Raw genomic sequence first — 26044 nt, 5'->3', positions numbered from 1 at the left:
CTGGAGAAAACATCGAAGTTGCCATTGATATTTTGCATGTGTATTTAAGAAGGTTACCTTTGATATGTATCTGCTGCCTGTTTCTTCAGCTGAAGATATTCATTCAAATAACCAAGCATTGTGAAAGCACATGCATCATTTTGGATTCTTTCTGGGGGGGCGGGATTCAAAATGAAAAAAGAAAATGGGAGAGTGTACAAAAATAATCTGAAATTTAGATTCCAAAACATGCTACCAGAACCATTTACAGAACTGAAAAGAAAAACTTTAAAATAAATACACTGCATCATCTGTGGATTAATGTAGAAACGATAGGTGATCATCTTAGATAGAACTTCAAGAATGCACATTTAAATCTTATTTTACACATTATCCTTTACCATAGAACAGTTACTATCCCAGCATATTTGGAGATTACAGCTTTTAAAATAGCCAGTACAATAGCTCTGGAGGGTACCAGACTGGGGAAGATTGTGTTATATCTCCAAGTCTGGGTTTTACTTTTAGAAAAGGTATATCACTATTCTAGATTTCAGTTATACAATATAGGAGCATCTCTGCTGGCTCATTGCCTTGTTCCTAATGGTGGCCAGCCTCAGCCTCTGGGATATTTAAAGACAAACCAAAACAATGTAACAGCCCTTCCCTGCTTCTCCAATCTCTGGAACATAAATGTATACTGGAGAGGTTCAGTGAGGTTCTACTAAACAGTCATGGCTAAGGATAAATTATCAATTGATTCTACATGAAGCAGCAATGAATTTGAAAATCATTGGAAGTTGCCATGGTGGCAGTGGTTAGAATGTAGTACTGCAGGCTACTTCTGCTGACTGCCGGCTGCGAGCAGTTTGGCAGTTTGAGTCTCACTGGCTCAAGGTTGACTCAGCCTTCCAATCCTTCTGAGGTCGGTAAAATAAGGACCCAGATTGTTGGGGGCAATATGCTGAGACTGTAAACCGTTTAGAGGGCTATAGAGTACTGTGAAATGGTATATAAGTCTAAGCCCTATTGCTATTGCCACAAACATGCTTCCTTTTTTCTGTTCCAAACCTCACAACAATCACGAGATTCCACTTTGACCAATCTAATTGAAATCATCTAATATTTTAAATGTAGGATGGAGAGAGCCAATTTGGTGTAACAGCTAAAGGGCTGGCCAAGAAGCCAGGAAATTGTGAGTTCTAATCTTTCTTTAGGCATGAAAGCCACCTGGTTGACTTTGGGCCCATGTCTCTTTCTCTCAGCCCAACTCATCTCACAGGGTTGTGGTTGTGAAAAAAATAGAAGGAAGGAAGGAATACTATATATGTTTGCCATCCACCTTGAGTTGTTTATAGAATACAGGAGGGATTAAAATAAATCTTTTTTTAAAAAGTTACCTGTATATTTAGTTAAAGCAACTTGTGCTGTTGGAATAGCATTCATCTGAAGGATGTTGTACTTATATAGTTCAGTATTTCTGTTGGTTTTATCTTGCAAAGTTGAGCACACCCAGTAGGCATAGCCTTTTGCACCTTCCGTCTGTTGGAGAAAAACTGGAATTGCTTAATTAGGAAATCATTTTATTGTTACTTAAGTATATGCCCAGGAGTTAGGTATCTAGTTGATTTAGCTAATACCACAAATATATTGAGGGGAGAAAATGAATCGAAATTACAGCTCTGCTTCAGAAGTGCCATATAATGCGTCTGATTAAAACAGCTTACATGCATGCTGAGTTCAGTGGTGTGTCTGAAGAGATCCATTGTTTCATAGCTGCCAACAGTTTCTGCAACAAAGGCCTACCAAGAGAAAACGATAAAATTGAAAACTCCAATCTATCTGCTTTGACAATATATTGCCTCAAGCATAGCCAGCTTGTTCCTCACCACAAACTGATTAACAAGAAGTTAAAAATGAAATATAGCAAAATGTTATTTGAATCTAGCTAGTTTCATTTACATCTGCGGAATAACAACTCCAGTAAATGCTTCCACGGTGTCTGAAAAAAAAAATAACCACAGGCATTAAATGCCTTATCATAAACTGAAAATCCCACTAAATATAGTCATTGCTGAAGGCGCAGCATGTAAAAATCAACTACTTCTAGAAAAGAAACTATCTTGAATTTGAATGAAAAATGTTCTATCTATATTAAATTTAAAGATACACCAGTGTTTCTCTCCATCTCTTTTCCTAACTACCACCCACCAAGGTCAAGTGTAGGAATAAACTAAGGCTTATATTACTTGAAGTAACTTGCTATACTGGCAATTTGATTCTTAATAGGAGCTGTATTAAACATGTGCTGTTTAAATCCTAATAATGTTGCTACATAAATATGCATTCAAAAAAGGTTAGAGATTAGACTCTACCTGCCCAATCCAACAGGTTAGATGGGAGGGTTCCAGAGACTGGGCTACTTTGAAAGCTTCATGTGCTTGCTGGAAGAGTTACATAAAATCAACACAGAATTATTAAATGGGGCGAAAAGGATTAAATATGTATTAAATGACTACAGAAAGTATTGTACATTTATTGGTTTTTTTAATTATTTTGTACTCCCTTTTCTTATTTTTTACAATAAGGTGGTGAACATAGCCCACACACCTTCCTTCTCCAATTTTTCCCTACAATAACAACCCTATGAGATGGGTTGGGCTAAGAGAGAATGTCTGGCCCAAGATCATCCAGCTGGTTTTCATGGCTAAGACAGGACTTCAATTCATGGTTTCTCACTTTGTAGCCTGTTGCCTTAACCACTAAACCAAAACGTATATGCTCTTTTTTCTACTCATAGGCTTCATCCAAACTTCCATGGCTGTCATACCTGGACTGCAAAGTTTCAGATCAGCACTAGTTAGCAATAACTAACAGATGCCAAAAGCTGCCATCTTCACTGGGGCAGTTGCTGCCTGCACCACCCCACTACTTCTCCGCTGGCTTTGTCCCATTGCCTTCTCCTCCTTGGCCAGGCTTTTGGCAGATAAAACTACACCACCCTGCAATTGCACATCCTGAGGCCATGTTCTTGCCCAAAGCCTGGCTCCCAGGTAAGCAGCAAAAGAAAGAGGACAGCAAATATCAGCTGGGGGCAGCAGGCTAGGTAGTGGCAGTATGAAAGGTAGTCCAAAAATGCAGAGACGGGGAGAAACAGGTGGGTGGGAGGTGTTGAAGTAGAGGCAAATGAGGCAGCCAAGATTACCAGAGCTGTCATCACTAAGCAATGCAGTTCCACTAACAACCACTTTGCTTAGTGATAGAAATTCCAGTTAAGAGAGATGTTAAGAAAGAACTACCTGCATGTTCTTCTATTCTATACTGATAAGTGTAATGTTACATACATTTCTTTTGTTTTTTGATGCTGAAGCTTCTCAGCAATTCCTAAGGCATCTCTGGGAAAAATTAGATCATGCAAGAGATCTAATTGTAGAAAGATATGCTCAATGATTCTGTTTGTCACCAACAATTTATATATAAATTATATAGTGCTGGCATTGTACACCAGGAAGATCCAGTTTCAAGTCTATCCTTATTCTCATGGGTCAGCATTCTCTTATGGGCAGCCATTCTCCCTCACCCTAACCTACCTCACAAAATTATTTTGATACAATAATTCTCCAGGTAAGCTGCCTTGAGATCTTACAGGAAAGATAGATTAAAAATGTAAATAAATATTGGTCAGCACCCAAATTGTATACATTAATATTTAAGTGCTCCAATAAGTTATTGGGAGTGCAACATTTTGCATTGTTTCATTATTAGTTACATGTCACATGCTTCCTTGTACTTAAATCATTTTCATGAATGTTCAGAAGCATCTATATAAACACATGCACTTACCTCTATTTTTCCACTTATTAAATACAAAACTCCCAGATTGGTCCAGGCAACAACGTTCTAAGCAAAAGAAAAGTGTTTTCAAAAGATGAATTTACGATGCTTGTAGTCTCCTTTAAAGTACATGCAACTATCAAGGGTACTTACAATTTGATCTGCTTGAATAGATTTAATGAATGCATGTTGTGCAAGAGCATAGTTTCCAACACCTAAAAAACACAGATTTTTCTATAACATCCTCTGTAATGGGTAAAACTTTAAATTGTGAAGAAGAAAAAAGGTTTACATATAGACGTACCTTTGCAACAGGCTACCACACCAAGGGCATTCCAGTAGAGATGGTTTTTACTGTCTAATCGCACTGCTTTTTTCAGGCACTGGAAGAGACTGAGACCTCAGTATTGTAATTCAACACTGTGTTAATTCAACACTGTATTAAATGTTATATGTTATGCTAAGGAACATGGTACTTTATCTATAGCTTGGAGATGCTACAAAACAGTAGGCTTAATATTGTATAATGTATTTGAGAAATTACCTGTATGGATTTCTCTAAAAGTTCATTGATTTCATTTTGGTTACTATCTATGGCTGTAAGATGCTGCACTTGGTTATAATAATTTATTCCAAGATCACACCATGTATTTGGTGAAGACATCAGTTTCAGCCCTCGGCCATAACACCTGCAGAAACATGGACCATCCAATGAGCAGAATTACTTGTATTAGCAAAACTGATGGAAGTAGAATTATATACTTAACGGTGCTTTTAAGGGTTGTCAAAAGTCTTTCCCATCCGATAGCAACACTGCTCAATGCAAACAAGAGACACTGAGAAATCTGAATAGATCTTAGTCACGTGGCAATACTGGTGCAATGAAATAGGGGCCATTTTGTTTCTAAAGAATATCAAATCATACATTCATTTTTAATAAAATCAAAGCTGTAACCAAGTCAGTTCAAACATGTATTTCTTTTTCCAACTAGATGTGTACCACTTTACATTCTCGTATTCCATGATTATTATATTTTTCTCCAATGTCCCTGATTACAGCTATACTGGTTATTGGCCACATTCATTCTTAACCCTTAAGATTTTTAACAATCTAGCATTACAATTTTTTCTCCATTCTTCAGTGTAAACAAATTTATTTATTAAATTTATAATCCACCATTCTGCTTACTTACATAAGCATTCCAGGAGCTTACAACAATTAAAAGAAATACAAAAAACATAATAAAATCAATGAAGTTACAACGAACAATTCATGGTTAATTAATCTCTTAATAAATAAGATGCACTTTTGCCATTTCCTAAATATTAAGAGACAGGAAAGCAAAAGCAAGTCCCAAGGGAAAGCATTCCATAATCTGGAAAGTCCTTTCCTATATGGCAGATGACCAGACTTCTGGAAATCTTCACTGGGCCTCCCCTGTTGACTGAAATGCCTGGACAGGTTCAGAGGAGAATAAGCCATCCCTCACACCTGTAGGTTTGTATAAGGTCCATTACCTTCCACCAAGACTGAGCAGATCACTTTTTTGGAGCACACATTTTTCCATGTTCTGGCCAAAAAGGAAACCTGAAACTTTCACATTCACTTTGGATGGTGAAATAACACATACACAATTACAGGCATCTCCAAGCAACTTCCAAAGGCAGGATACTTCTGGACGATATTTTGCTGCCCTGAAAGAAAGAAAGAAATGCAAACAAAGTCATAAAGCTATAACCTATTGATCAACATGTGGTCATCTTGAGACGAAGTATATATTGTCTCATAAGGAGAGGCCAAAGTCAAGAGAACCATGGCCATGTTCATTAATATCACAATGCAATAAAGTATTGATTAGTCAAATGAATATTAAGAATATTCATCAGAAAGTGGATCATGATTCAGAATGGCCATGAGTTTCTAATAGTTAATTTGATTAAAAATCAACAGTTTGAATCCAGATTTTTTATTCTGTTAGAGCAGGGGTGTCAAACTCGTGTTGTCACGGTGTCATGTGATGTATTGGGACTCCCCCCCTTCGCTAAACCGGCCGTGGGCATGGTCAAAAAATGATGCATTTGGGCCGTGAGTTTGACAGCCCTGCATTAGAGGGAACATCTAAGCAAGTAACAAGGCTCTATTTACAATGCCTCTAATCAAGTAAAGTAGCAGCAACACCTGTTTGGTCCCTTCTACATTGTAGTCTTCTGATCCTCTGACTGAGGAAAAACTAAGTTGTAATTTATATTTGTGGGATAGGCTGTGTGCCATTTACTGAAAAAGAGAGTACCATATTTTTCGGAGTATAAGATGCTTCGAAGTATAAGACGCACCTAGCTTTTGGGGAGGAAAGCAACAAATACAGAGGCTTCTACCTCTGCCTCCCAGCAATTTGCTTCCTTGCAGCAAACAGCCTGGTCAGCTTCAGCATAGCCTGATTAGCACAAACAGCTGATTGTTGGTTGGATCAGCCTCCCGATGATCAACTGTTTCAGGCTGCAGGGATTGCCATCACCTATTGCCGCCTCCGCACGCCCTTGCAGCCTGAAACAGATGATCATCAGGAGGCCGATCCAACCAACAATCAGCTGCTTGTGCTAATCAGGCTGTGCTGAAGCTGACCAAGCTGTTTGCTGCAAGGAGCAAATTGCTGGGAGGCAGAGGCCGAAGGGTGGGGGCTGGGTGGGTGTATTCACTGTATAAGACGCACAGACATTTCAACCCACTTTTTTGCAGGGGAAAAATGTGTCTTATACACCCCCAAAATACGGTATCTTTCAAGTCAACAATGAAGAATACTAACCGTGCCAAAAAATCAAGTGATTGTTCTATATAGTCCAAAGCTTTCCCATCCAGATAGTTAGCAAGAGCAGACTTTGCCATCATGAGATAACACTCTCCCAAACCTGTTTTAAAAAAAGATTGTTAAGGTGTAATAATATTACAAGCAAACATACAATAAGCACAAGGTATCAAATGCTGGAAAATATTTGATATGTTTGTTAATTAAAATCAAATTTTGGGGTGCATAGTAACAGAAATGTGGCAATCAACAATTAAATGCACAAAATAAATTGAGGGGAAAATATCTTCAATTTTTTAAAATTTTACATTTGAAGTACAGTACGAGAAAAAGAGAATTATTATTTTAGAGTTAAATGAAACATTTAGGAAGTGTCTTTACCAGCAATTTACTCATTTCCCATGTTTAGGCAACTCAACAGAAACTAAGGCAATCATGTTTCAAGAACTAAACAGCTATTCCTGCAATTTTTGAAAAGTCACATATTTTATTAACTTTAGAAATGGCTAGAGAAAAGGAACGGAGGCTGTGAAATATGTTGACAGGGAAATTATACTGAAATAACATCTTAGAAATAAATATATTGCACATAAATATATATAAATTACCTTTCAGTGCAGGGACATAATCTTTTGATTTCTCCAAAATATGTTGATATTCTGCAATAGCATCTTTATATTTTCCAAGAATTTGCTCAATTGCAGCAGCCTTATAAATACTATATATAGACTTGGGGTTGAGTTCTCTTGCCTTTCGGAATGACTTCAGGGCTGTTGTGTAGCCTCCTCGACTCAGATAGGCCTCTCCTAGAGCTTCCCAACAATTGGGGTCCTTTGGATCTGCTCGCAGAGCTGCCTGCAAACTAGATACATTAAAAACCCAGTAATGAGTTCATAAACAATCTTCTATTCAAGTATTTTTAAAAAATGTTTCATTTACAATATTCCATACTTGAGACTCTGTTAAAGGCAAATGGGAGCACCAAATAAAATTTCTCACATTTGTAATGCAACATGATATTTAAAAACTATTTATCGACCATTTTTTTGAGGCAACACCAAAACTTATTATGTATTTCTGCAAAAACTAACCAAACATACTGATTGTTTTGGCTAACCAGTTAATTTTTGCAATGAAAAAACAACATCATGGTGATGTCATTTGGTCAGTATAAACATCTTTATAACAAACAGACAATACTGAACTGTAAACACTTACATCTAATAATAATTAAAAGAATATATAAACTATATTAAAAATAATAAAGTAAAAAGAATATATTTCCAATATTCTTTTTTTAAAAAAACTTCAAGGTACCACATTTTTACCTTAACAAACAATGTGGGATTTAGATTATGCAATTACCTAAAGAGGTAGCAATGCCATGCCAAATTTTAACACAGCAACTGCAAATATTTAGAAGTACTCTCTGGGAGAGGGTCAGCATTTTCTCAATGCCTAGACCAGGGCTGTCAAATTCGCAGCCTATGGGACGGATGCGTCACGTGCTGGCCACGCCCACACCCAGTTTAGTGAAGGGGAAAAAAATTGGGATACGTCATGTGATGATGCGAGTTTGACATCCTTGGCTTAGATCGGAAGCGTCAAACTCAAGGCCCGCAAGTCAGATTCGGCCCACAGGCTGCTTAAATCTGGCCTGCAGGGCAGGCTTGGAAATATCAAAGGACCATCCCAAGGTGCCTCTGCCGGCCAAAATGGGCTGTGCAGAGACCCTGCGAGGCCCGTTATCAGCCTTCTGGCCTCTAGTAGCACTCCATGGACAAAAAAGGGTCATGCAGAGATCTCGCGGGGCCTGTTTTTAGCTGGCAGAGTTCTGCTAGAAGCTGGGGAGGCCAAAAATGGGCCTCATGGGGCCTCTGTGTGGCCCATTTTCGGCCAGGAGAGTGCTGCAGAAAGCCATGGAGGCCGAAAATGAGGCATGAGGGGGCACACTTGCACCCCCCTGCCCTATTTTGGCTGACGAAGTGTTGTAGGAAGCCCTACAGGCCAAAAATGGCACAGGAGGCCACATGCGGCTTCTCGCCCCATTTTGGCCTGCAGGGTGGTGCAGGAGGCATCCATCCCATCTCCTCTCCCATTCCCTATCCCCCTGCCAGCCCGCAGATAACTACAATGCTGATCTGGCTCTCAAAGAAATCCAGTTTGACACCCCTTGCCTAGATGAACTGTTCCCTAATATTCCATTGGTATAAGACAAAGGAGCCGTAATGTTTCATGTAAAATGAAAGACTTCTAACGATTACATTCCAGCACCAAATAAAAACATTCACAGAGAAAAAAGAGTTTGCTTTAAAAGAAAGAAAAGAAATGTGTACAGACATCATCAGGCTAACAGTTAAGCTTGCCTTCTGCATAAAAAAAATGTAATGCTATTTGTAGGATTTCTTACTCTGCCACAGCTTGTGAATGTTGTCCCACTTTTAGATAATAAAGTCCTCGGCGAAGCCAGGCCCATTTTGCTCTCCCAGCACTTGCTTGTTCTGTTACCTCAGTCAAGATGGCAAGGGCAGTTTTCTAACACAGATACAAAATATTATGAAAGATTTGTTATAGGGCAAATTATTGAGAAAAATAGAACAAAGAATATTTCTTACATCTCCTACTATAGAATTAAAAGCAAACCCTAAAAAATTTCATTTGTGTGAACCACACATAGCTTCAGCCTATCTAGAAGCTACACTGAACTCCTCTGAACAGAAAAAACGGCTGACTTTAATTTCAAACTAATGCTAAAAATATTGCTAAATTCAAAAGTGCTAGCATTTCCCAACAATGGCCCATAGTAATTCCTTGTTACATTCATTCCTATTGTGTATCCATAATTACAAACCCATATGCCACGTTGCAGAGAATATGCCAACAGCAACTACAATTTGACTAAGGAAATAAAGTTGGCTTTCCCAGTTTTTGTCAAATTGTTATAATATCTATGTGGATTTGCTATCAAAATTAGGTGTAAAAACATTCATTTAAACAGCTCCCACTATTGGTTGAAAAATAACAAAATGCCAGGTTAAAAAAACAAAACCTAAATCTTATTATTTGTCTATTTCAGGTTTGCTTGTAAGAGCAACAACATAATGAAAAGGTCAGATTTCACACAAAGAATCTCTTCCAATAACAGTCAGATTTTCTATAAATTGTTCACATAGTTACTAACTAAATTATATTAATATATATTAAACAATACTTAAATTCCCAGCAGGAGCAAATTTAGAGAAAACGAGTAAAGGGAGCAAAAGGGATAGCAAAATCAGTCTGAGTGAGTGAAAGTGTGATACAGCCTACTCAGGGCCTTATTGTTGCATCTGAAAGACAGAGGAACAAACACAGCAGAAGTGTAGGAAGTGCCTGCTATATTCATTTGTGTCATAGATATTTCGATTATTGTGCCCAATGTCTCTATACAAGGTAGTCCCCGACTTATGACCATAATTGAGCCTAAAATTCCCGTTGTTAAGTGAAACATTTGTTAAGTGAGTTTTGCCCCATTTCATGACTTTTCTTGTCTCAGTTTTAAGTGAATTACTGTAGTTAATAACTTGGTTGTTAAGTGAATGTAGCTTCCTCATTGACTTTGCTTGTTAGTTCACAAAAAGTGATCACATGACCTTGGGACATAGCAAAGGTCATAAATATGAACCAATTACTAAGCATCTGAATGATTATGGGAATGCTGCAAAGGTTGTAACTGAAAAATGGCCCTAGGTTACTTTTTCAGTGCCCTTGTAACGGTCACTAAATGAACTGTTGTAAGTTGAGGACTATATTCTTGAGGACTGTATTCTGAAATCACCTAAATTTGTGGAAAACATTTAGGGAGGAGAAGTAACCTGGAAGCTCTAAAATAAATTTATTTATTTATAAATTTTGTAATTCTCCACCATAAGACACTTAAATATTTTTGAAACCTTGCTTTTTATACAGACTATATACAGCTCTTTTGATTATTGATTAAAAAGTACAAATGAGATATACGCCCTACCAAGTCTCCAAGCTCAGTGCTCAAGTCCACTACTGCTGCTCCAGTAACACCATCCGTTTTATCTCTTTCAAAAGCCTTTTTATAGCAGCCAAGAGCTCTGTTTTTATCTCCAGCTACATCTCTGTAATATTGACCTAAATAATGGAAAGCATCTCCCAGAAAATTGTCCAGTTTTGCTGCCTATTAAACAAATATCAGAATATTAGTATTCATTATTTGCATTTACAATAAAGCAATTTTTATGTATAAAATAGAAATAAAAAATATGTCAAGCGGTTGCTTCCTAAAACATCCATTTTATTGTAGGCATTATGACACCTTTTTAAAAACTCTACATCTGTAGACCAAGGGTTTTACTCCAAAGCCAAATCTGTTTACAATACACAATTCACAACTAGTTTATCTCTACCAGGTTCAAATCTGGATGAGATACACTAACAAAAAAAATTCCCAGTTGTATCACTCCTGGGATTCTTCAATGTACTGTCCTTCCAGCGATGCCCTTATCTCAAATTCCCAACCTCATTTGCTGTTGAAACCAACAAGAGAAACGAAATGGCCCCTTGCTTCTTTTCCAATGTTCTGAGTCTTCTGTTGACTAATCTAAGTAACTTACTCTTGCAGACAATATTCACAGATTTGAAGAAAGGGAAACTATTGTGTGAAGTAGTAAGTGATCTCATATTTTACCTTCAGAAACTGAGTGAGGGCTTTTGATTTATCTTTTCTTGTCTCCTCATTCATAAACCAGTAAGTGAGGCCCAGCCAAAAATGGAATTCAGCTATTTCAGCTTCTTTTGCTATAGCCCTCTGAAAGCTAAGAAAAATAATTACTTAAATATCTAGATTGTGCCTTTTCTCTAGGCCCCAAGAATGAATATGAATGTACCTCATTTCTGCCTGATGATACTCCTTCTGCCTATAACATATCAATCCTTCAAGGAAGTGGGCTTCTGCCAGATCTGGATGTGCCAACTGAAGCTCTTGTGCAATCTGTATGTAGTACAATGTAAAATTCTCAGTGTTGTACACATCAATGTCATATTTAAAATAAAAAGTGGATTTACTAATAAGAAGAGCATACTAACCTTTGAAGCTTCATCAGTAAGGTCTTTCTTTAGATAGGCCTGTCCTCTAAGAGCTATAAGCTTTGGATCATTATTTCTATCCAAGATCTAAAAACCAGAAATACATACTCAAAGTTCAGAAAACTAAAGCCATATCACAGGTTGATATATATTGACTGATTATGTACTACGGAGTCATTTTTGAATCCTTATGATCACATAACATGACAATCCAGCCCTAATCTGTTCTTTTATGTCTTCCAACGGTACATTAATCACAAGCATAACCGAGTCCATAACAAATCTCTTACATAACAACATTGGCCCTTCCAAAATACCACGCTGTTTTTCGCTATGAATAAATTATACACTTTGAGAATATTATTTTCAGCAGAGTTTAAATAACTTCTCAGCAAACTGCAAAAAGGTTTTATCATTTAATTTACTGGATGCATAGAAAAAAAATAATCACTTCCTAGCACCGGGATGGGCAGTAAGGTAGGATAAACCAAATCCTAACATATAGTCACATCCGAAGAAAATTATCCACAAGCAAGTATGGAAAGATTTCTTCCCTTTTCAATAGTAGGTTTGAGGTCTGGAAACCATATCAATGGATAATTACGATCGTTAAAATCTCCTAACTTCTACAACATGGTGTCAGTTTTGATCAAATGCTGCATCCCTGCCATTTATTTAAAAAAAACAAAACTATTCATATATCCATTAATCATGTGGATACCATTTGTGGGACCTGCCATCTCCAATTGTCCTTGCTCAGCCCGCTGTGTCAGTGCTTATCATGGGGGACAATGGCATTCCCCCCCAGAGATCCAGCTGAGTCAGGCTCTCATCTAATTAGGTTTTCTCAAGATGCGGAAGACCTACCTATTTGTCTGGGTATAGACAAATATAGAGGTTAGGCAACCTCTACTATTGTTGATCTGTTTTTGTTGTGATTGGGTTTATTGTTTTAGCTGTGGATGCTATGAGTTTTATGTTACAGTTTATATTTTTATCCTTGTATACTATCCAGATAAGTAAACAATATGTCAAAGGTATCTAATCTCATTGCCCTTCAGCATTCTGCTAGTGTCATTCTGGCTGTCTTCCAGAGATTCTGTTCAGGAGCCTATTTTAGGACTTGTACATATTCATTTCTCTTAAGATACCTTTGATAGAAAGACTTGATAATAATATTAGCTTTAAAATGGCTTAACAAACAAATAGCAGTTTAAGAAAGATGCTTGAGCATTAAGGAAAAGTTTTACAGCTCCTTAAAATCTGACCATCAATTAATAATCAAGTAATCCTAGCAATCTATGGTAGATGACTTTTATGAAAAGGAATATAAAGTGTACCTTATAAATCATTGCAATTTGCTAAGGTTCAGAGGCTGAATCATTAGCTAGAGACTGGCTGGCTGTTCTAAGAACTCAGCAATTACTTTGGGGGAATAAAAGAGTTATATTGTGGATAATATACATCAAATTCTTTTGAAGGTAAAATTCCCTTGTATTTCCTAAAGGCTCCATGGAAAATTATATTCACTATATTTATGGAATCTAACCAATAAATTCTGATTGCAACCGCAGCCGGCATGAATTTTCTAACATTTTAAATACCATGCCAGAAGGAAGCATGTAATCATAATTTTAAAAACAGTTCATGTGAATTGACGGTTTTTAATTTACAAACATATAATTCAGTTTGCTTAACATGTCCAGTCCTATGCTGACAAACTGTAAGATTACAATTAAAAGAGTTACAAATTTTATTGTGCTTTCTTCTAAAGTGAAATAAAGGGACAGAACACTAACCAGAAAACTGTCAGTTTAGTTTAGTTTATTGTCAATGCACCTCGTACAACAAAATTAAATATCACCTTCAGTGTACATTATGACTATGAAAATAAACACAAACACACATCCTTCACATTCTATGGATTGGATTGAAAACCCCTGACATTGCATTAATATTACACTATACTGTAGAATTAGAGTTACTGCCCTGGGATAGCTGTTTTTCAGCCTATTTGTCCTTGTTTTTATTATCCTGTACCGTTTGCCAGATGGTAATAGTTCAAAAAAAGGGTGCCTAGGATGAGATGGATCTTTGAGAATGTTTTGAACTTTCTTAAGGCAGTGGAAGCTATAAAGCTCTTCCAAAGAGGGGAGAGGGCACTGTGCAATTGGCAAATCATACACAGGTACAATAAGTTAAGATACTCTCTACGGTGCAGCCGTAGAAGGTCACCAGCAGTTTTTCATTCAGTTGTTGTTTTCTGAGAAGCCTCAGGTAGTATAATCTCTGCTGGGCCCCCCTTTTTTTTTTGGCCCTTTTGACCAATGCTGCAATGTGAGTACACCAGGTCAGGTACTCTTTTATGGTAATACCCAGAAACTTAAAACTGGTCACTTGCTCCAATTGGTCTCCATTGATAGGCAAGGGCTGATGTCTGATCTGTTCTTTCTATAGTCCACTATAAGCTCCTTGGTCTTATTGGTATTGAGGACCAGGTTATTTTCTCCACACCACGAAAGCAACCAGTCCATCTCATCTCAGTAGACAGACTCATCCCCCTCGGAAATGAGTCCCACCATTGTTGTCTCATCTGCAAATTTAGTCACAGTATTACTAGCGTGAGTGGGAATGCAGTCATGCATATAAAGAGTACAGAGTAAGGGACTCAACATGCAGAGTAAGGGACTCAACTCCGGGCTACATCTCCCAGATAAGGAATAATATAAAATTGGAATGATTTTCTTCCTTGCTTTGTGCTTCTATTCTCCCAAAAAAATTAAGACCAAAGAGCAATCCAGATCTAGTCATTGATTAACAAGCTAATATAGTTCCATAAACTGGGAGAATACAATTGAGGCCTCTAATATTTTTTAAAGGTGATTTCATCAATAAAAGCCTTTTTTAAGCTGTTCACATACCTGATTGAGGGAAGATATGGCTTCATCAGCATAGTTAGCACCTGGAATTTTAATGAAGGCTCTTGCTCTGAAATGTTGGGCAATATTTTTTTGTTGCTGAATGAAACTTGGGTCACTAAGTTGTCCCAGACTCTTTAAAGCTGTAAACAGGCAAACAATTCAGTTCCTATATCACTGTGATGACCCAGGGCACGGCACAAAGGCAACATAGTCAAATAAGCAAGAAGAGTCTCTTTATTATCTCCAACTTTGCCCCCAATGTCCAAATTACCTTAAGCTGAAGAAAAACTTTCCCAGGAACAGTCTTTAAGTGGAGGAAATTCAGTCCGAAAACAAAGTACATACAAACTGTAACTAAGAATCCAAACAAACTATGCTGCAGTAATTAACTTGACAGGGCAGAAGAAGGAATTGCAGACTTGAAAGCACAGCAAAACACGCAGTTGGGAAGATGTCAGGAACACAGATAAGCCTCGAGGATACCCGATAATTCACGATTTGCTCCCAACAACTTGCTGTGCGCAGCTTCCCTTTTTAAACACTGTGTTCCTAGCTGCAGCTAATGAAGGGAATAAGGGCCCTTTCCTCCTTGTAAGCCACGCAACTCACATTGCTCCTTTCTCCGTTCTTCCCTGTGTGCCCTAGGATGAAGAGGGGGTGGGCCTGGATCTTCCTCCGAATTCCCTCTCCCTTGCTCTATCTCTCCCCTGCTCCGCCCAGCCAGACTTTGCCTTTCCCCAGTTTCTTCCACAGCCAACGCAGCCACACTCCCACTCCCTGTCAGCTGCTCAGCCTCCCCCTCTGAATCAGATTCCAATAGGGCCATGACAATCATGACCATGTATAGGCTTAAAGGTTAAATAATCTCATATTTCTAATTGGAAAGGTGTCAGTGATAAGGCTCCATAATTTTGTGACTTCAAAATAATTTGTGTAAAATATTTACCATATTTTTAAAAAATCAAGAAAAATACTCATATATCTCAAATCCTTAATATAATACAATCCAATAAACCAATTCTTTTTAAAATGAAGGAAATCTGAAGCAATATTCAAACATGTAAATAAATATAATACCATAAAAATGTTATGTCTCCAGTGCTATAAGAACAATTACAGCTGATGAGACTTTTTATGTTATAAATATTGACATTGTGAAATTATTTTTCAGACAAATCCCAGTTTTTCTCAATACTGACTTGAAAACCTCTTTATTAGAATTGCTCCTGACTGCTAAAGATTAGGGTAAAATTTGAAATTCATGTTTCGACTGGGTTTTGAAAGTATCATTTTATTACTTTCAATGTTTTTCACTACTTTATTATAATCACATTATGAAGTGTTTTGTGACAAAGCAGTCTATATTTTTATAAATAATATTTTATATTGGCTCACAATTACCTTGATTACAGGAATGAACAGCTTCTTGGTATTTATGCATTTTCATTTGCACCTTCCCTAAGTTACACCATCCTACTGGACACTGGTTGAACTGCTGCAAACCTGGCAAGAAAGTCTGATTTAAAATATCATAAATAAATAACAGATGGTCCTTGCCATACTCAATTCATACTCGAGAATTTGGGGGGGGCTCACGTGGTAAGACGCTGGACTTGCACACCACTGAGGTCAGAAGCTCGATGGTTCAATTCCCGTGAGGAATAAACTGCGCAGGGACAAGAAAGGAGCCTCCCCCAAATGCCTACAGGCATTAAGGCATCCCACGGGTAAAGATAACACCGCCCCCCAAAAAATTCCTTTCACAGAGGTAGCCAGCCGCCTCAGTGATCGCTGGCTAAAACATGCCATATGCTAAATAAAATAAACTTGAGAATTACTGTACCCCAAATAATCTTGCATTTGTTGTTAAATATCAAAAAAGTCAATACCATACTGTTGGTCAAATTGGCAACTAAATAATTTTATGGTGATCAGGCTGTTATTTTAGCAGCAATTTCAATGGACTATAAAGAGGAAAAGAAGAAAAACATGGCAACCATAGGTGCAGTTCAGAAAGATTAGGCCAAATTCAACTATGTCTGCCTAAGAGACATGGGATATTTATAAAAAGGATGAGACCCCACTTCAGTTCAATCAGTGGACTAGATTACTGACCCACTTTCCTTCTTTTATCACTTACCTTCTATAAGCTTTTTTTCAGCATCATTGTAATTTCTTTCTTGGACAGACTGAATCCCTAAAATGATCAGAGCTGGGCCACTTCTTGAATCAATATCCAAAAGTTTCTGACAACAACCAAGGGCCTCCTCGGTCAAGTTACCTAATACACACAAAAGAATTTTCATTTCACTTTTTAAAATCTGGCCACACTAAAATATGCCATATAATTTTCCATTTACCTTTTCCTGGGCTTCTTCCTTCAAAAATATTCTAGTTTCTAAGGCATAGATACAAAACTACTTTCAGGGCCTTTCTCGGTCTCTTTAATATACATGTAGATTAAGATTACGATGTCTTAGTCCAGATCAATCTCTGTAATTAAATTCAACCTTTCAAATCTTCAAAGGAAGTTATGTAGGATTTTTTTTTTACTCAATTCCATCTTGCAATCTCTTGATCAGCATAATGTAGCAGAGCTGAAGATTTTCAAGATATGTATGTGATACCAGAACATCAACCACAATGACTGGCACAAGAGTAGGAAAATGAACAAACTCATAAAAATTAAAATAGAATTAAGAAGCTAGTCAAATTACCTGACTGAATGAAGTGTAAGCAAAGAACTTCCAGGGGATAACTCATGTTAGGATAGACAACCATCATTTCTTTACAGGCCTTCTTCATTCTAGAAGACTCATGAGGAAACTTTTAATAGAAATAGAAAAACAATTAGCAAAATAGATAAGGGGTCAAGGCAGTGATCCCCAACCTTTTTACGCCTGCCGGACGGCATCAGCTGGGCGCCGCGGCCCGGACCGGCATCAGCTGGGCGCCGCCATCTTTTTTGATGAAAACATGCTTCCGGTGAGCTTTCTACCGGAAAAGCTCACGAGCGCTGGCATCGCCATCTTTTTGATGAAAACGTGCTTCCGGTGAGCTTTCTACCCGGAAAAGCTCACCGGAAGCACTTTTTCATCAAAAAGATGGCGGCGCCAGCAAGCCAGCGGCCCGGTAGGACTTGTTCCGCGGACCGGTGGTTGGGGACCCCTGGGTCAAGGTACACTTTTAGATTTCAGTAGTATTCTTACTTTTGATAAAGCCTGAAGGAATTCTCTGTAAAGCTTTTTGTGCTCTTCACCTGGAACTGCTTCTGAAGAATTGATTGCCTCTTCAAACGCATTAAGGAACTGAAAAAACAATGTAAGCATTGTAAGATGAACTAACAAAGCCAAAAACTAGCAAGCCTTTAACTAATGGTGGCATATTGAAATTCATATTCAGCCCTAATGAGGTTTACTTGGGCTTAACGTATCATGCAAGTCCACCCATTATTATTTTTCATTATGTTCCACTATGGCATATTCAAAATTCCAACAGTGTTATGCATGTCTATGATCTGAAAATCATTAAACTCTATTCCAGCAATAGTTAGGAAATAAAAATGAAAGTGAAATAATTATCTGTAGTGGGATTATTATTTCTGATCTGTTTTTAAAGCATACAGATACCAACGGGTGGTTAGATCTTAAAGGAGAAAGAAATGAAAAAGTTGGCAGTTATTTCCTTGCCAACCATTCCTTTTCTCAAAATAATCCACTCCCACCTCCAATATCCAGAGGGAAAAGCTTGAAGAAACAAAGTTTTTTTTTAAAAAAAGCAAGTAGGGAAATAAAATTTCAAGCCAGCCAGTCAGCTTTTCTTGAGGAATTTCTTTAGGCAAACAGTACTTTTCTCTGTTCTTCCTTAACCAGGTTTAGCCAGCATTGCCAATGACAAATAGGAGCTGCAATGCAACAACATTTTGAGGCCCACATATTGCTACTGCTGCTTTTATTTATCTATCAGATTTAGAGACCATCCATCTCACTCAAAGAGAAATTCTTTAATAAAGCTTTAAAAAAACTATCAGGAATTAGAAGTGTGTTTTACTTTATTGATAATTTTTTTATCTTCATCATTAAGAATAATTACAAAGTGGGGTACAACCATTAATTATTAAATTGATTATTAATACATTAATGATTAACAGCATGTCAAAATGTTAAAAATAGCTCTGTTTAGATAATCTGATAGTGGGCGAAGGAAGCTAACACACCAGCAAGTTCCACATCTACAGATTGGAGGTTTTACTTCCTATTAGCCGAGATATGTGTCAATCAGCTTTACACAATCATCAGAATTCACCTCTTTCAAGTAGGCCTACTGCTAACATTTGGGAAAACAGGGACATGTACATATTTGTATGTATACATTCATGTATCATTAGACCCTGGTTCAAGCAAGAAAACTAATGGATCTCAAACAGATTTCTCTGGTTTGTTTGCAGCAGTCTCTTGTCAAAGGATTTACTAGTAAGTTAGAATTCAGAATTGTACTTATTTACAGTATTACTCAAACTGTCAATTTCCTACTACCATAGTAAAACAAAAATTTTGAATTATACTTCCAAGCTAGAGCTGCATTTTTATAAAAGATTCAAAAACAGTAAGTGTTATATCTAAGCGACAGCCCAATTGCTTACCAACTGCTCTATTTCATTATCTTTAAGTTGTATGCCCTCTTCTAGCAACTGGACCAATTTCTTCCAAAGCTGATGAAGTTCAACATTGTCTGCACCTCCTTCTCTTCTTATTTTTATTAGTTTGTGCCAGCTTCGCGCCACCTATCAAGAAAATGTCAACATCTCAATTCAGGTCAGCTGTAATCAAAGCAAGTGATTTGAAGTTAAGCAGTATTAGCCTAGTTGGTACTTGAATTAGGGACCATCTGGGAATTCCAGCTGTTGACTAAAACTGAAAACTGAAGAAAAAAACCTGGAAAAAGGCATTGATAAATAACATATGTAAAACTACCAAGAAAATTCCATAGATGTAATCACCTGGAGTTTAGCACAAGATTAAAGAGAAATACTCTACAAAATACCTCCTGAATAAATTTTAATATCAGAATTTATTGGGTTCTTCTCATTATTTCTTTTTTTAATAAAAAAACTATGCTTTTTTGTTTCTAAAATGAAAATGAAAAGTTAATGCCTTTCCTCCTTGTATGGAAACAGAAGTGATGTTTTGAGCAACTGAGATATTAACTGGGATAATGAGTTAGTTACGTGAACTCATCAGGAAGCATCAAAAGAGGCTAGCTGAAACTACAAAAGTGAATATTTAACGTTGGTAGGAATTATAGCTGAAAATGGATTACCTTTGATTAAACAAATAGAAAAAGATGTTAGCAATGGTGAAGCATTACAAGGTAAAATATTAACAATGAGTACTTGAGAAAAACTTTTAAAAATCCACTTCAATTAATACTTGAAAAGCAATACCTCAAACAGCACAGAAGCATTCTAGAAGAAACCACCAGCATATTTCAAGGCAATGGAATTATACAAAATTGACATTAATGGAAGCAATCAAAAGCAAATATAGTGCGGGTTATTCACAAGCTGGCATACTAATACACCAAGTACTAAAGAAAGATTTATCACAGGCGTCCTTGAAATATTTATTTCTAAAAATTCCGATTTACCTAATGGCTTCTTCAATGATATATGAGGACGACTGACCTATAAATCACAATAGTAAAATTGAGAACAAATCCTGCACTAATGACAAAAAATGTTTGACTCAAAATTTCTGAAATGTTTTTAATGCTAATGATACTGTGAAAAAATTCCATGACAGACCCACAAGGTCAAAAATCAAATTACAGTTAAGAGGGAAATTAATAAAACCAAGGGAAACCTAAAATCTGGGGGATCAGATAAACAGCCTGTCAGAAAGCAAAGCTCTGCAATTATGAAAAGGGAATATAATATAATTTAGAACACAAACAATTTGCCCAGGCTAAGCCAAACTACCAGTATATTGGGTCTAATATCTAATCAAGTTAAACAAACACATGTAGAGTTATAGCTAGACTTGATCACACTAGGAGCCACAGAAGGACATAGTACATGAGCAAAACATTTACTGTCACAAATAATGCTTCAGCATCCAAGAGTAAGCTTAGTTCTCATACGACTTCAAAGTAAATTTTAAGAGTATTACTCACTCGAACATTGTCCCCCCATGAATACTTTAAAATACCTCATAATTTTGAGGAAACACAAGGGATACAAGCAAATATTTACTAATATAAAATCATCTGGCTTTTCCTATATCTGCCCAAAAGCATTTTTTGTAAAAAGGACCATTTACAATGACCAAAATAAACATTAGCAAAATAGTAACTAACCTGAAGATATTGTTTATCTTTATGATACAGCTCCACAAGCTTTTTACATACTTCACACCATTTCTGTTGATCAGTGCTTAAAAAAAAAAGATGTATTTATTAATTACTTAACTAACTTAAGGAAAATGCTTAAAAATAACAATTTTAAGGTAACTACACTTCTGCATTTTTCGGTCCTATCCTGCTTCCTATCCTTGATTTATATTTATGTAGGCGCAGGGGTCTTCAAACTTGACAGCTTTAAGACTTGTGGACTTCAACTCCCAGAATTCTTCCTCCAGTCATGTTAGCTCAGGAATTCTGGGAGTTGAAGTCCACAAGTCTTAAACTTGCCAAGTTTGAAGACCCTTGATGTAGGGTATATTTAGCTTTCTGTCTTACTTTTTCCATCTTCCTTTGGGTGGTGTGGTGGCTCAGTGGTTAAGATGCTGGGCTTTTCGGATGGAAAGCCAGCAGCCCAGGTTTGAGACCCAAGAACTATGTGATGGGGTGAGCTCCCGTCCTCACCCCAGCTCCTGCTAACCTAGCAGTTCGAATGCATGCTAATGGAAGTAGATAAATAGGTACCAGTTTGGTGGGAATATAACAGTGCTGTGTGAGAACATGCTGGCCACATGACCATGGAAATGTCTTCAGACAATACTGGCTCAATAGCCTTGAAACGGAGATGAGCACCTCTCCCCATAGTTGACAATGACTAGTGGAATAAAATCTGCAGGGACTCCTTTAACTTTTTCTTTTACATCTACCTTTCTGTCATCCATCTTCCTTTGGGCTTCTGCTATTTTTTTTAACCAGTATTATCCACATCATCCTTTTTAATCTTTGTCTTTCTCAAGCTAGTAGACATGGCTTCCCTTCACTGCTATTTGGTCACCTTTAAGTTTACAAGAACCTGCTCCCTTTATCTTTTAGCACTGTTTTCTTTCTTTCTTCTCCTCACTCATTCTGAATGAGAATTTAGTGTCTATTTGGAGTAGATGATCTACTTGGAGTAGATGAAATCTTATTACATTGAGGGCTGTTTGCTGCCTCTTTCCAAGGCAATTCTCAAGAAAAAAAAGAATGGGAAGAGGACGGTGTTTCCTAAGTGAAGGAACACACAACTTACTAACAACCCATCACCACAGTTTTGCTGCTGAAACCATCTGTGTTCTTAAAACAAGAGGGAGAGAGAGAGAGGGAAGAAGAGAGAGAGAGGGAGGGAGAGAAAGAGAGAGATGCATACAGACTAACTAAAGAATGTGCGAGTGAAATCTCATTTTTAAAAATATTTTAAATAAATATGACAGAAGATCAAAAGCTGACAAAAAAAATGTTCAGCTATTTCTTACTTTTCATAGAGTTCTAGTAGCTTCTCGTAAACCTTAATCCAGTCTTCTTTGACATCTGTATGATTTCTTTTTTCATACAAATTTGCTAAGCCCTGGGTGAAATTGAAGAATGTCACTTTGATGTGTGATATATAGCTTCAACTTCAATGATCAACTTTAATGGACTATACCTTCCAACATAACATTTTTAATAACAGAAAATGAATTAAAACAATTCATGATGAGAATATATAAATTCTTCACAAACAAGAGATGATTATAGGTAGTCCTTTGGTTCACAATGGTACTTGGGACTAGGACTGCTGTTGCTAAGTGACTGCAGTCATAATTGATGATATCACATAATTGCATCATTTAGCAACAGCAATCCTAGGCATTTCTGGTTGCCATCGTAAACCAACAACACAGAGCATTAAATAGAAAGAGGAGGATTTCCATGGAAGGAATGCAGGGGTGCAATAGACTGTGGGGGAAACCAAGGGAGAGCTGGCAGAGGCCACAAAAAATGCATGAAGTTCGGGGGAGGGTCTGGATGGCTGGTGCAGGCCATACACAGGGATGCTGCAGGTCAGAGGGAAAGCAGGAATGACTTACCGGAGCAACTTGTGATGCCTCTGATAACTTCCCCATTGATTTTGCTTATGGGAAACCAGCAAAGTCACAAATGGCAATCAGGTGACCCTGACTCCTTATGACATTATAATTAGGAGGCAGACACCCAAGTGCCCCAATCATGATTGTGACCATGTGAGTCATTCCAAAGTGGAAACTTTGATGACTGGTTGTACATCCATTTTTTTCAATGCCATAACTATGAACAATCACTGAATGAATGGATATAAACTGAGGATCACCTCTATAATCATTTAAGATATCGACAACTGTTTCTCATGTAACAGAAATAATCTGATTTGCAATAGGAATAAAAAATTGTCATTGACCCAAAACCCATAGTGTTCCACTGGACAAAGCCTTGTGTTTTGAGGCTCTGATATTCATTCTGGGGACTGAAAATGAAGAATTTATAGTGCCAAGACATACAAAGCATCTTAAGTAATATATATTACACATCTGCAAATGAGCTATTAGCCAAGGTTAAAAAAGGAAAGGGGATTCTATTTTGTGACACTCAGTCAGGAAGAGTCCAGCATAAGGCTTCTTACCTTTGAGTCCAACATGCTATTCAATGGTGGGATTCAATTTTTTTTACTACTGGTTCTGTGGATGTGGCTTGGTGGGTGTGGCAGGGGAAGGATACGGTAAAATCTCCAGTCAGAGATGGTATTTGCCGGTCCTCCGAACTACTCAAAATTTCCACTACCGGTTCTCCAGAATTGGTCAGGACCTGCTAAATACTACCTATGATGCTATTGTATTTTCTGAAGATCTACAACTTATTCATATAAACAAATATGTTTACATTCACATACACATGTACGTATGGAAAATGTCATATATACCTGCCATGCTAGCAACTGCCCAGGATCAAGTTCAGCAGCCTTCTTGTATGCCCCTTGAGCTTGTTCAGGTTGTTCCAATTCAGCTGCCGCCAAGCCAATGAATACCCAAGCATTGTAATTATTTTTTTCTTGTTTCAATACTGCCTATTAAACAGAAATTCAAATGAAAATATCAAACTACTTTTTTTGCAATTCAGATAAACATTTATTAAATGATTTAACAGCTTAAAAACTCTTATCCCAGATTTATTGTCTTTGACTGTGTATTGCTCAAAAATTCAGATTAATTTATATGACATCTAAAATTGTGGAAGAGTCTTGATAGCAAGAAATATGTTCTGGATGGCACAATTTCCAGCATTTTCATTATATATAAAAGTGCTTGTGGAAAACAGCCTGCCAATGCCACTCTCTGAAGACAACAAACTAACCAACTAAACAAACTAACAACCTGGCTCAGTGGTTGGATTCAAAAATGATGCTAAACAATACTATAATGCCGTATGCTTCCTTGTGGCTTAATATGTTGTATGAACCCAACCACAGCTATTTGTAAAGTGATTGTGCATAATTCAACAAAGTAGGTTAAATAAAACCCTGGCTTAATAGGATAAATCAGGAAGTTTTATATAATTATAAAAGGAAAACAAATCCCAAAGGATATAAGAAAGGTACTGCTGCAGAAAATAGTATAAAAGAATGCACAGCAAAGAGAAGGAGGAACAACCATGCAAGTGACACCCCTTAAATTACATCAGAGATGGTTATAGTACTATGAACATCTTGTAACATTTTAATGCAAACAATTTATGACTTTTGACTATTGATTACCTTGCAATGTTTCAGTGCTTCTTTATACTCCTTATTTCTTATTGCATCTCTGGCACTTTTCAATGCTGCTTTCACTTCCTTGTTTGACATGGCTACAGGTAATATTTCTGTAAGAAAGTTACTGATACATATGAAGACAGTTGATGTATATTTGTAAAATAATATAGTACTTTACTCAGCAGTATAGCTAGGTTAAAAAAACATGTTTGACAAAGACATACCGTTGTATATATAAGAGAATACAACTAGTCTCTAGAAAGTATATACAGGCTCCACAATCCAAAATAATTGTGGTGTTAAAAAATGAAACTTTTGTTGCAATAACACATCCCAAGCCCTGGCCTTTTGTATTTGCATCCTAATGTCAGGTGTGAGTACAATTAGGTAAACCCCACAGTTTACATTGTGACATACATACTTCTGTCATATGCCTCCCCACTTTGGATGCTTTTCCATACATCCCTCATTTTGCAAAATTTGTGGAATTCTGCAGAACTTGTGGAAACTCTGGAATCCTGCACTAATATAATTTTCTTTTCATGGCAATTAAAGAAATTTTAAGTGTTTTAGTTCAATGAAAGAAAAGGCAAAATAAACAAAAACATTATTTCATCCTGCTTATATTTCCCCACAATTATGTTGCTTCTCAGTTCAACCCAGCCAAATATTTGGAATAAAGTATGTCTTTCACTTTCAGAGCTCTCTCAAGTAGACCTTCTCTATAATATTATTTTAATGGTCTGCAGAGGGAACCCTCCAGCCAGAGTATTCAAAATATTTAACTGTTTGTAAAAAGTAACCTACAATGTAAAGCAGCATAATTACAAGTATGTTGCAGATATGAAGGGAATTAGAAATTTATTTGAATCTTGTGTGGGCAAACATTTAAACTGCTATTGTCTGAATTTATAATTGCTTCACAACACTTGTAAACACAGCTATAATCACATATAGTAAGGTCATCAGTCATCGATAGCTATACTTAAAAAATGCCCATAACATCCTTCACAATTACATATAAAATAAAATAAATGTCTCTGTCTGCAGTGAGTCTAAAATAATTATCAGAAAACAAGTACGGAAGGAAAATATATAAGGCACGGGTTGAAAAGTACACGGTAAATATGACGACATGTATCCTACATGTAAAGTTTATAACCAAGAATGAGGATTCAGCATGCTTCTTTGGGGATCTTCCAGACGAAGTTTTTATTGCAGGAATGTCCTGCTTTGCTTGCAATAAGCAATAGGTAGGGCAGCTGCACAATAAATGTCTTTTTATCAGTTAAATATTTTATGAAGATCTTTCTCAATAGACTTTTGGGGAAAGAAAAATGACGGGGAAAGACAGGAGAATTATAAACGGGAAGCGCCGTTACACTAAACGTTGGGCGAATGCGACATGGCACCGGTGCAAAAGAAGCCTTGCCTGG

General features: G+C 37.0%; 1 protein-coding gene across 1 annotated transcript in view; it reads right to left on the bottom strand.

Annotated features, from left to right (window-relative positions):
• SKIC3 (SKI3 subunit of superkiller complex) overlaps nt 1-26044 on the bottom strand; it is a 47453-nt gene that overhangs the window by 21052 nt on the left and 357 nt on the right. The window contains exons 2-27 of the mRNA XM_026672445.2: nt 24612-24703; nt 23781-23924; nt 22321-22412; nt 20987-21062; nt 19275-19415; nt 17842-17940; nt 17350-17458; nt 16773-16913; nt 16034-16135; nt 14633-14772; nt 11712-11798; nt 11513-11616; nt 11314-11440; nt 10624-10803; nt 9028-9152; nt 7226-7479; nt 6618-6720; nt 5332-5508; nt 4358-4502; nt 4118-4196; nt 3967-4028; nt 3823-3879; nt 2355-2423; nt 1707-1781; nt 1380-1521; nt 58-151 (exon numbers count right to left, since the gene is read on the bottom strand). Of these exons, the coding sequence (XP_026528230.2) occupies nt 58-151; nt 1380-1521; nt 1707-1781; nt 2355-2423; nt 3823-3879; nt 3967-4028; nt 4118-4196; nt 4358-4502; nt 5332-5508; nt 6618-6720; nt 7226-7479; nt 9028-9152; nt 10624-10803; nt 11314-11440; nt 11513-11616; nt 11712-11798; nt 14633-14772; nt 16034-16135; nt 16773-16913; nt 17350-17458; nt 17842-17940; nt 19275-19415; nt 20987-21062; nt 22321-22412; nt 23781-23924; nt 24612-24701 (3014 nt within the window). The 5' untranslated portion in view covers nt 24702-24703. The remainder of the gene's footprint in view (nt 1-57; nt 152-1379; nt 1522-1706; nt 1782-2354; nt 2424-3822; nt 3880-3966; nt 4029-4117; nt 4197-4357; nt 4503-5331; nt 5509-6617; nt 6721-7225; nt 7480-9027; nt 9153-10623; nt 10804-11313; nt 11441-11512; nt 11617-11711; nt 11799-14632; nt 14773-16033; nt 16136-16772; nt 16914-17349; nt 17459-17841; nt 17941-19274; nt 19416-20986; nt 21063-22320; nt 22413-23780; nt 23925-24611; nt 24704-26044) is intronic.

This window comes from Notechis scutatus, chromosome 2 (genome assembly GCF_049901735.1).
Source record: "Notechis scutatus isolate UNSWTSFEM ecotype Mainland chromosome 2, rNotScu1.2, whole genome shotgun sequence".
Taxonomy (NCBI): Eukaryota; Metazoa; Chordata; class Lepidosauria; order Squamata; family Elapidae; genus Notechis; species Notechis scutatus.
Note: the sequence above shows the minus strand (reverse complement) of the source record. Positions and strands in the feature narration are given on the sequence as shown.